Source organism: Peromyscus maniculatus, chromosome 23 (genome assembly GCF_049852395.1).
Source record: "Peromyscus maniculatus bairdii isolate BWxNUB_F1_BW_parent chromosome 23, HU_Pman_BW_mat_3.1, whole genome shotgun sequence".
Taxonomy (NCBI): Eukaryota; Metazoa; Chordata; class Mammalia; order Rodentia; family Cricetidae; genus Peromyscus; species Peromyscus maniculatus.
In genome coordinates, this window is record NC_134874.1 from 54323365 (window position 1) to 54333112 (window position 9748).

A 9748-nucleotide genomic window follows, 5' to 3' on the forward strand; every position below is an offset into this window, starting at 1 on the left:
TCACCGGATCTTATGCCATTTCTCATCTTAGCTTTTTAAAGGACCCCCTCGTGAGCCCCATGAAACCACCATCCCAAAAGATGAGTTGGTTCTAGCGATCTGCTGTGTAGCACGGTATAATGGCCAGAACCATACTGGGCTGTGCACCTAAAAATTTTCCAAATTGGAGGGCCTCTAGTTGGGACAGCTTGGTTGGTAGAATGCCCCCCCCCATCATGCATGGGGCCCTGGGTTTGATCCCCAGCATCTCATAAACCGGGTTTGGTAGCACATGCCTGTAATCTCAGCACAAAGATGGAATGACAGAAGAATCAAACATTCAAGGTTATCCTGGGCTACATAGGGAATTCGGGGACAGCCAGAGCTACATGAAGCCTTTTCTTAAAGACAAACCAACAAGTAAACAGATGAAGTGAGACCCTTGCAAGTGAATGTTCCTAACCCATACACAGAATGGTCGCGGGGGACTTTTAGGGTTAATGAATGTCTCCTACCCTGACTGTGGGGACGATTTCACAGGCCTCGGCTTATGTTCAAATTCAACAAATTGTGTCTGTCAGACATGTGCAGTTTATTGTACACAAATCACACCACAGTAAAGCTGTTTGGGGGGGGGGGACCATGAATGACAGCTGTATGAGCCAACTGGAGAGACGACCACAGATTCCCAGGAGACCCACCGTGGCTGGGAGTCTCAGCATGAGGCAATAGATCACAGGTGTTTTCACTGTGTCCATTTCACACCCTGACTCGGCACTCACGTAGAGAGCCAGAGTCCCACAATTTCCTGACCCCCCGATCTTACCCACAGTTTGATGACCCTGCCCATAAGAAAGCCTCTCTTGTTATACTGTCTCTTATGACTACGGCAGGAAGAGCTAACCCAGTGCCGACCGCCTTCCCTCCCCCGTCTCACCTTCAATACAGGCCCCATTTCTGCTCCTCAGCTGCTGTGGGCTTTAGTTACTTGTCCTGTTTCCTCTGCTCCGCGCCATCAGAGGAAACTCCTAGACATCCCTTAAGGCCCATCTCCAATGTTACCCTCCCTAGCTTTTTCTAGGTCTCTTGGTCATTTTCTCCTCTTCGGGAACATGCACATGGCTTTTGTCTACATGGCTTCCTGCCTCCTAAAAACCAGCTGAAGAGTCCATCATCTGCACAGATCTCGCTATTTGTGCCTTGTTTCCCAGATATTTTTCTTTCAATGGTGTTGGTTGAAGATACTATGTAAAATGCTATCTTCCTTGGAATCATTCCGAACAAGAGTAATCATTAAATCCTGGATATGACACGCTTGTTATCACCCCAGTGGTCAGTCTTAGTTTGTGGTCTGCTGCTGTGATAAGCACTATTACCCAAAGCAACTCAGGAAGCAGAGGGTTTCTTTGGCTCACATGTCCCAATTACATTCTTTGAGGGGAGTCAGGGCAGGAACTCAAGACAGGAACCTAGGGGCAGAAACCAAAGCAAAAGCCACAGAGGAACTTGCTGCCTTGCTCTCTGTGGCTTACTCAGCCTGATTTCCTATGTAACCCAGGACCACCTGCCTAAGGGTGGCACCACCCGCCGTGGGCTGGGCCCTCCCACATCAATCATAAATTAAGAAAATGTTCCACAGGCTTGCCAATCTAAAGGAGGCATTTTCTCAGCGGAGGTTCCTTTTTTTCCAGATGGCTCTAGCTTATGTCAAGATAACAAAAGAACCAACCAGGACAGACATGTACACTAACAAAAAGATCCCTACCTCTCTTTCATTCCTTCTGTCTTTGCTCAGAACCAAACCCAAGACCTTGTGTTTGCTAGGCAAGTGCTGTACCATTAAACAACCCCCCCCCATTTATTTATTAAAATCTTAGCATGCTGTCACCTAAAACTACCTTTCAGGCAAAGCTGTGCTAGCCAGGCCAAGTTCTGGGCTAGAGTCTGTTAAGTGTGGTTTTCTCCAGGGCTAAGCTCGCGTATCCTCTCCATAAATGTTTGGGACTTGGGTCACTGGAATTTGTTTAGACCCATACAGTACCAGCATGGCTGTAATTTATCCTACGAGCTAAGAAAGAAAGAAAAAAAAATGGAGCTGGGTCTTGGAAAGCTGTGGTGGGTGTGGTGGTTTGAATTGGTATGGCCTCTATAGACGCATGTGTTTGAATGCTTGGCCCATAGGGAGTGGCACTATTAGGAGGTGTGGCCTTGGAGGAAGTGTGTTACTGTGAGAGCGGGCTTTGTGGTCTCATATGCTCAAGCTACACCCAGTGGGACACACAGTTGCTTCTGCTGCCCATGGATCCAGATGTATACCTCTCAGCTCCTCCTCCAGTACCACGTCTTCCTGCACACCACTACGTCCAGCCATGATGATAACGGACTAAACCTCTGAAACAGTAAGCCAGCCCCAATTAAATGTTTTCCTTTATAAGAGTTGCTGTGGTCATGGTGTCTCTTCACAGCAATAGAAACCCTAAGACAGTGGGCATCTGAAGGGAAGAGAAGAAAGCATTAGAGGCCAGCAGGGCCCTGGGGGTGTTCCAGCAGCAAAGGGTGGCCTCCAAGCAGATGCAGAGGGATCTGATCACGGCCCCAGGTTTTTACTGTGCTGCTGGCAGTTGGTAAACTCCTGATACACCTAGGGGATCCAGTCCCAAGCTCTGCTAGAGATCGCCCTAGGGATGAGCGTGCAGTCTGCTGATTCTCCTGATACACCTAGGGGATCCAGTCCCAAGCTCCGTTAGAGATCACTCTGGGGATGAATGTGCAGTCTGCTGATTCTCCTGATACACCTAGGGGATCCAGTCCCAAGCTCTGCTAGAGATCACTCTGCGGATGAGTGTGCAATCTACTGATTGCTTTCTTACCTTTCCGGCCCTCAGACTCTGGGTCAGGTCTGCATGGTGCGGGGGTGTCTTCCTCAGTGTGGGCTCCTGGGTGCTGACTGAATGGCTCCGCATCCTTTCTCCAGTGAGGCAGGCCCGCAGCAGCCAGGCGGGGGGTTGGACACTCTGAAGTCCAGGCTCCCCTGAAGGCTGAGGCCTTGTGGGAGATGTCTGAGCTCGAAGCATCACAGGCTCCCCCAGGATGGCTGCCGGTTTCAGGATGCTGCACGGACACCAGACAGACATAGTTCCTTTAGGGGACCTTGAAGGACTCAGATTCACCCTACCTGGCATGTGCAACCCCCTGAGCAGCATGGAAAGCCATGGGTTTAGATAGGACTCTCAAATTCAAAAAAGGCTTCTAGGGGTGTGGGGGCAGGGTCTCCACCTTACATGACCAAGAAGGGGAAGCATAAGCTGAGCCCTTCTCACTGTGGGGAGGAAGGAGGGAGGGAGAGGGGGAGGGAGGGGGGGGGTGATCCTAATACCCAGGTCCTCATAAGTAGTTTCCCTTCTGAACAGAAAATAGCAAGGAAGCCAGGATGCGTTCAGGCAAGAATCTGTGAAAGTGAAGGCTTGTAATTAAATAAAGTCAGCAACAAAGTGAATCTGACACGTATTTCATGATAATTTTTATTGTAGTACATAGTAATTAGATATAAATGACGGGATGTTTAAACAATAATCCTAATTACAGTTCGTTTTGCCACAGTGTCACGGAATCCCCAGTGGTGCCTAGGATGGCTGGTTCACCCAGAGAGAGTTTGCATCTTAAGGAAACAGAGAGAGTGTGGGTTTGTAGACTTCTCTTCTGAAACGCGGAACCCCCTAGGTATCTGTCCTTAGAGTGGCGTCTGCCAGTTCCCTGCTACAACTACAGTGCAAAGATCTTGCTTACTGGATCTTTTGATAAGCATATACTAGAGAGAAAGTTTTCTCTTTGGCAGCCCAGCAAGGCAAAAGAAGTTTGTAATCCCATTTCTCCTTGTCTTAAGCGTCAAAAGACAGATCAGTTCCTCTGTGGAGAGGCTTTGCGGAGGTGGTTGGCCATACCGCGGTCTTCACTGGCCCTGCTTGCCAGTGAGTAACCAGCCTACGGAGCTGAGCTCTATCTCAGGCTTCACGGAGCGCCTGTGCCGTTCATTTATTCTCTACCTGTTCTCACCGCCTGCTGACCCCGGACAGCTCCTTCATCTACCCTCTGCGCATGCCCAGCCTGCAGAAAAAGGATATCAAAGCAAGCTAGCGCACGAGGGGCTTAAAGAGCGCTAAGCAATTCAGACAAGAGCTAATCCAAACCATCACAGGGGTGCATTTGTGCGGCAGCCAGATCAGAGCCAACCCGGGCGCCCTGGGCTCCCTAGAACTCTGCCTGCCAAATGTGCTCGCAAGGCTGGGAGACAGCAGCCTGCTTCAGATCATGAGCTGGCATGCCCTGGTTGCCCATGGCAACCCAGCTGCACTGGAGTGCTAGCATTTGTAAATGTGTGTGGGCTTAAAATTGTATTATTGATTCTGTCTGAAAGACGATAGTCTGATTTGTATATAGCTTGGAATAAATTAATCGTTATCCTTTACAGCCAGCAGAATATGAATTTCCTTTTTCTCCACCTCGCCTTTTTTAGTTGAGAGACAGCAAATTGTATCAGCAGATGTGAAATGAAATGTTTCCCATAACAACCACACTAGAGGAATCAACATCCAGAGCAGAGCACCCGCCTGGAGAGCCGTCCGGCATCACTGAATAAATAACAAATGGACGGGAGTGGGATGGAGCCAGCATTGGGGCAACCTATTCTAAACAGACTGCAGGGTGTAGTTTGAACCGCAATGAGTCACAGCTGTGGAAAGAGAGCACTCTAGGTCTGCCCTGGGCACCCTGGCTTCACACTCGCTGGGGCTTTCTCTTCTGTTGTCTTTAACACGCTGTGTATCCCCGGGCAGGTGGAGGTATCACCGCTCCAGTTCCCCACCTTCTCTCTGTCCATGTCCCTTGCCAGTATCTCTGTGCATCCTCCCATGAAAGACGTCTGGCATTGCCCTTGACCAGGGGCTTGGTTTTGTAGCTTGCTTTGACTAATTTGACAAAGTGGCAGAGAGCCAGCTCTGAGTCGAGACTTTAAAAGGCTTCAAGAATTGCCCTGCTATGCCTCTGTCATCCCTGTGAGAGGAGCCTGCCTAGGGAACCTCTGCACCTTCAAGGGGAATGCAAATGAACACATGGTAGACAGCCACCATCCCCACCAAGTCCAGCCCCCAGACCTCAGCTTGGAGAGTTCCCTAGTCTAGACCAGTCACTCCAGCCAAGATGCCCATTGCTGAACAGATACACGCCCACTGCCGAATGGATGCATTCCCACCGCTGAATGCAGTCAAGGTTTTGTAGATGCTTCTTAAGAAGATATAGCTGCGCCGGGCGTTGGTGGTGCACGCCTTTAATCCCAGCACTCGGGAGGCAGAGCCAGGCGGATCTCTGTGAGTTCGAGGCCAGCCTGGGCTACCAAGTGAGCTCCAGGAAAGGCGCAAAGCTACACAGAGAAACCCTGTCTCAAAAAACCAAAAAAAAAAAAAAAAAAAAAAAAAAAGAAGAAGATATAGCTGACTAGAACGGCCCTCCAACTGCTTATATCAGGGTCATCAGTGATCCAGTTTGAATACGGTTTGTCCCCAAAGGCCCATTGAGACCAAAAGTCCCATCTGAAGGGTGGTGGTGATGGAAGTGGTGTGGAACCTTTGGTCATCAAAGGCATGAGGTGAGCGCTTGAGTTCTTCAGAGGGCTCTGTGGAAAGGAGCGAGTCTGGCCCTTGCTCTCTGCTCCTGGTTTGAGGGGTAAGGATTGGCTTGGCCCTATGCGCACTCCTGGTATCTTCTAGACAATGAGGTGATGAGGCCAAGGGGTGATCTTTGTTGAGCATGCACCGTTGTTGATCCTAACACTGCTGTGAACTAAATGAATCTTTTCATGCGTTATTAGAATTTCAATTCGCATCGACTGTTCACTATGTACTGTGTCCTAAGACACAGTGTTACTGCTGGGAGCACCGTGAAGGCTGGTGACCCTCAGAGAAACTGGCAAGATTCTTATCCCACTTCTTCTGTGCTTGGGGAAGTCCACCCAAAGATGTGTAGGGATATGTTTGAGTTGGGGAGAATGGATGGTCTTACCCCCTCTGAAGGTATGGTAAACACTGCCTTCTCTCCACCTCAGAATGAACACTTCTACAGAATGTCACGTCTTACCCTTGTGCTTTTCCTATCCTTCTTCTTCCCACTTCTCAGAGCGTCTCATTTTAGACATGACCATGTGACTCAGCTTTGGCCCATCGTATTTGAATGGACGCCCACAGAGCGGCTTTTGGGTAAGCTTGCTGTGTCTGAGACAAAAAGGAGACACTATCTCTTCACTGAATTTAGGTGGAGATGTCCCAGCTTCCATCTCACGGCCGGGAAAGCACCATCACCCAGGTTGATGTTGGGAGATAAGTACTTCTCTAAATGTTTAGGCAGAGTGACATAGTTGGGAGCCTGTGACTGTGCCTCCACAGATCAGGTGATGTGTAGCCATAATTCAATGGTTAATTTAACTTATTTGGGAAAATAGAAATTGCTCACTGCTTCGGGAACATTGTTGGTGGACTTATCACTAACTTAATATTATGGTTGCAACAGTCAGAACAAACATTTTTCTTCCACCGTGAGGACGCATCACCTCAGAAGACATAGATTTTATTTTATTTTGAAAGCAGGATCTTATATAGGTCAAACTGGTCTCAGACTCAAGATCCCCTTGCCTCTGCCTCTGGAGTGTTAGAATTACGGGTTTGCACTCCCAGGTGCTTAAACACTTTTTAAGAAGTATTTCATCAACATTTGACAAGTGAGGAGGGTGGGCTGGAAGACTGCCTTGCAAATATTCTAGAATTTATTTTCCTGTAAATGTGGAATAGATGCATGATAGGGCAACACACACGCGCGCACACACACACACACACACACACACACACACACACACACACACACAGAATCCTCGTGGTCAGATTAGAATCTGACATAAAAAGTGCTCATAAGCCGGGCGGTGGTGGCGCACGCCTTTAATCCCAGCACTCGGGAGGCAGAGCCAGGTGGATCTCTGTGAGTTCGAGGCCAGCCTGGGCTACCAAGTGAGCTCCAGGAAAGGCGCAAAGCTACACAGAGAAACCCTGTCTCGAAAAACCAAAAAAAAAAAAAAAAAAAAAAGTGCTCATAAAAACATCTGTGATGACTGTTAGCACCCTGAGCAAGCAGCTTCTGAGGCCATGGCTGTTGCATCTGTAGACATTCAGGACAGCCCTACACTTCTTTGGATGGTCTTCTCTTCATCCAATTAATGCTCCTGAAAGAGCTTTAATTTTGCATTAATCAAAAGCTCTCTTATTTTCAGGATTGACTCCAGTTCAAGTGTGTGTGTGTGTGTGTGTGTGTGTGTGTGTGTGTGTGTGTGTGTGTGTGCAATTAAGTTATCAAGGCAGAGGGTCTGATTCTGAGGAAAAATTCCATAGCAACAGTCAGTTAAACACACAGAGCTGGAAGCGTTACTGCGCATGTTCTTGCCAGGCTCAGGGGGAGCTGGCCACGGTGAATGGGACAGATGTCCCTCCATCTTCCTTGACAACATAAACAGTTACCTTCCTTACATAGCCTGTTTTTACAGTAAACAGATCCATGCCTATACCCCAAGCTAAGAGAATTCTAGAATTTTTTCAACAACAACAACAACAAAAAAAAAAAAAAAAAAAAAAAAAAAAAACTTTTCCTTACCTGTTATCCTGAGATGTTTCTAATCTTCCCAGAGCAGAGCATGATCTTTGTCTCCAGCTCATGGTAGCAGGCGGCAAGAATTCACGGGGACCCCTTCACAGATTGGAATCGTGTCCTCTCGGCCCTTTGGAACAGTTTTAGATGACCAGAGGGACGCTTCATGAAGAAAGCTGTGCGTTTTCTCGCTGGGAGCAGCCCATGTTGATGAAGTCCAGACAGGACAGAGGCTCCGGTGCCCACTGTCTGTGCCAGGGTGTGTAACTCAAGTACCTACGGGCTGTAGGTTCTTCCTCCCCTCCCCCGGCCCGTAATCCCTTCACAGGTGTCAGTAACTGACAGCCGTGTGAGCCTGGGGGAAGGGAGAAATGCGAGAGAGTGAACAGCTCTGGAAAGAAATACACTCTGTCACCTTGTTCAAAGACCTAACACAAGGGACCGTCCTGCCACCCAAGACTGAACCCTGGGTGCCAACCCTCTTTCCCCCACCTTCCCCATCTCACATAGCGACCTTCATTCTTGAGGGGTCTTTGGAGAGAGACTCTGCGACCACCGGAACCCCTCTTCCTCTCGCTGATAGACCCCGAGTCCACCATTAAGTCCTGGTGGCTTTGCCTCTGCTGTACACCCATCCACAACCCCAGTCCTCTCGGGCTCCCAACACCCACAGGGCGGGCACACACACACACACACACACACACACACACACACACACACACACACACACACTCTCTCTCTCCTCTCGTGTGGAGTTGGGCACAGCCTCCAATGACTCCCCTCGTCGTATGTCCACCCCCCTTCCAGATAGAGAAGACATGATATTTGGAGTCGGATGGCAGGTGATGCCAGTCCTCGAAAACCCTGATACTCCTCTCATCTCATTGGGAGAAAAATCCAAAGACATTGTTACTACGTCCTCCGAGGCGCCTCCCCCCTCCATCTGGCCTCTCCCCCCCCCCCCCCCCGGTCTGGCCTCTCCCCTCCCCTTCTCTCTTCGCTTCCAGTGGGGCACTCAGAACTAGGCGCTGTCCCTCTGCCAGGAGTCTCTTTCCCAGACAGCAAGACTGTCCCCTCCTCAGGGACAACCACCAGTGACAAACTCATCCGCTCCAGCCCATCCCCAACACCTTCCCAGGGAACAGGTGTCCCTTTAGCCCATTGGGTTTTCCCCCTACTCCAGGGTTCCTCCCTGCAATGCATACATAGTTAATGGCACATTGTGAGTGTATCTCAGACATATGTATGTTTTTCTGTATCTTACTTGGATATAACATACAGCTCTTATTTAGTCATCAAGTTTCTCCCTTCATAACATAAGCACGATGAACGTGAATTTATCTCTTTTCATAATGAGTCCCCAGAACCTAGAATTATGCATGTATGGTATAGTTGAATAAATGAGCAAGCAAGCAAGCGAGCGAGTGAGCGGGTGAGTGAGCAAGTGATGTTTTCCAGTTTGCCAACAGTTTCCAAAGACTTCATCTACGAAACCCTTATAGTAATCCCGCCGAAGTGCTGAGATTCTCCCAACAGAGGAAGAAGCCCAGAGGGGGTGTGGCTACCTTCAGCTTCTGTAGTCCTCATGGTAGGATCGGTTCTGTTTGGGGATGGGCTGGCTGAGCTCTGTCCTAAATGTGGGCTCCTTTGAACTGTTCCACAGCTCTGCCACCAATGGCCGTCCATAAACTTCTACAGAAAGAGTAGGGATGCGCTAAACTTTATTTGATTTTTCATATTTTTGAGAGTTTCATGCATGAGCACTGTATTTATATCACTTCCACCTCTCCCTATATCCACTCCCTTTCAAATTCATGATCTCTTATTGTTACACACACACACACACACACACACACACGTCTATTTAGTGTTGCTGATATGTGCATGTGTTTAGGGGCTGACCATTTGGGTTTGATAACCTATCCAATCCCCGGAGGACACAGATTCTTCGTCAGCAGCCACTGAATGCCTGTGGCTCTTCACATAGCGGTGGGGTGTTGTGAAATTCGCCCCCACTCCGTCCACACGGGCACGTCAACTGGTGTTGTCATTATGCAGGTCTTGTGTAGGTCACCATGGTGTTGAGATT

The 9748-nt window shown here is 48.9% G+C and overlaps 1 protein-coding gene across 1 annotated transcript in view; it reads right to left on the bottom strand.

Annotated features, from left to right (window-relative positions):
* LOC102904556 (cilia- and flagella-associated protein 337-like) overlaps positions 1–9351 on the bottom strand; it is a 134320-nt gene extending 124969 nt beyond the window's left edge. Inside the window, exons 1-3 of the mRNA XM_076560146.1 lie at positions 9225–9351; positions 7666–8014; positions 2850–3090 (exon numbers count right to left, since the gene is read on the bottom strand). Coding sequence (XP_076416261.1) covers positions 2850–3090; positions 7666–7727 — 303 coding nt within the window. The 5' untranslated portion in view covers positions 7728–8014; positions 9225–9351. The remainder of the gene's footprint in view (positions 1–2849; positions 3091–7665; positions 8015–9224) is intronic.
* Positions 9352–9748: the final 397 nt, after the last annotated feature.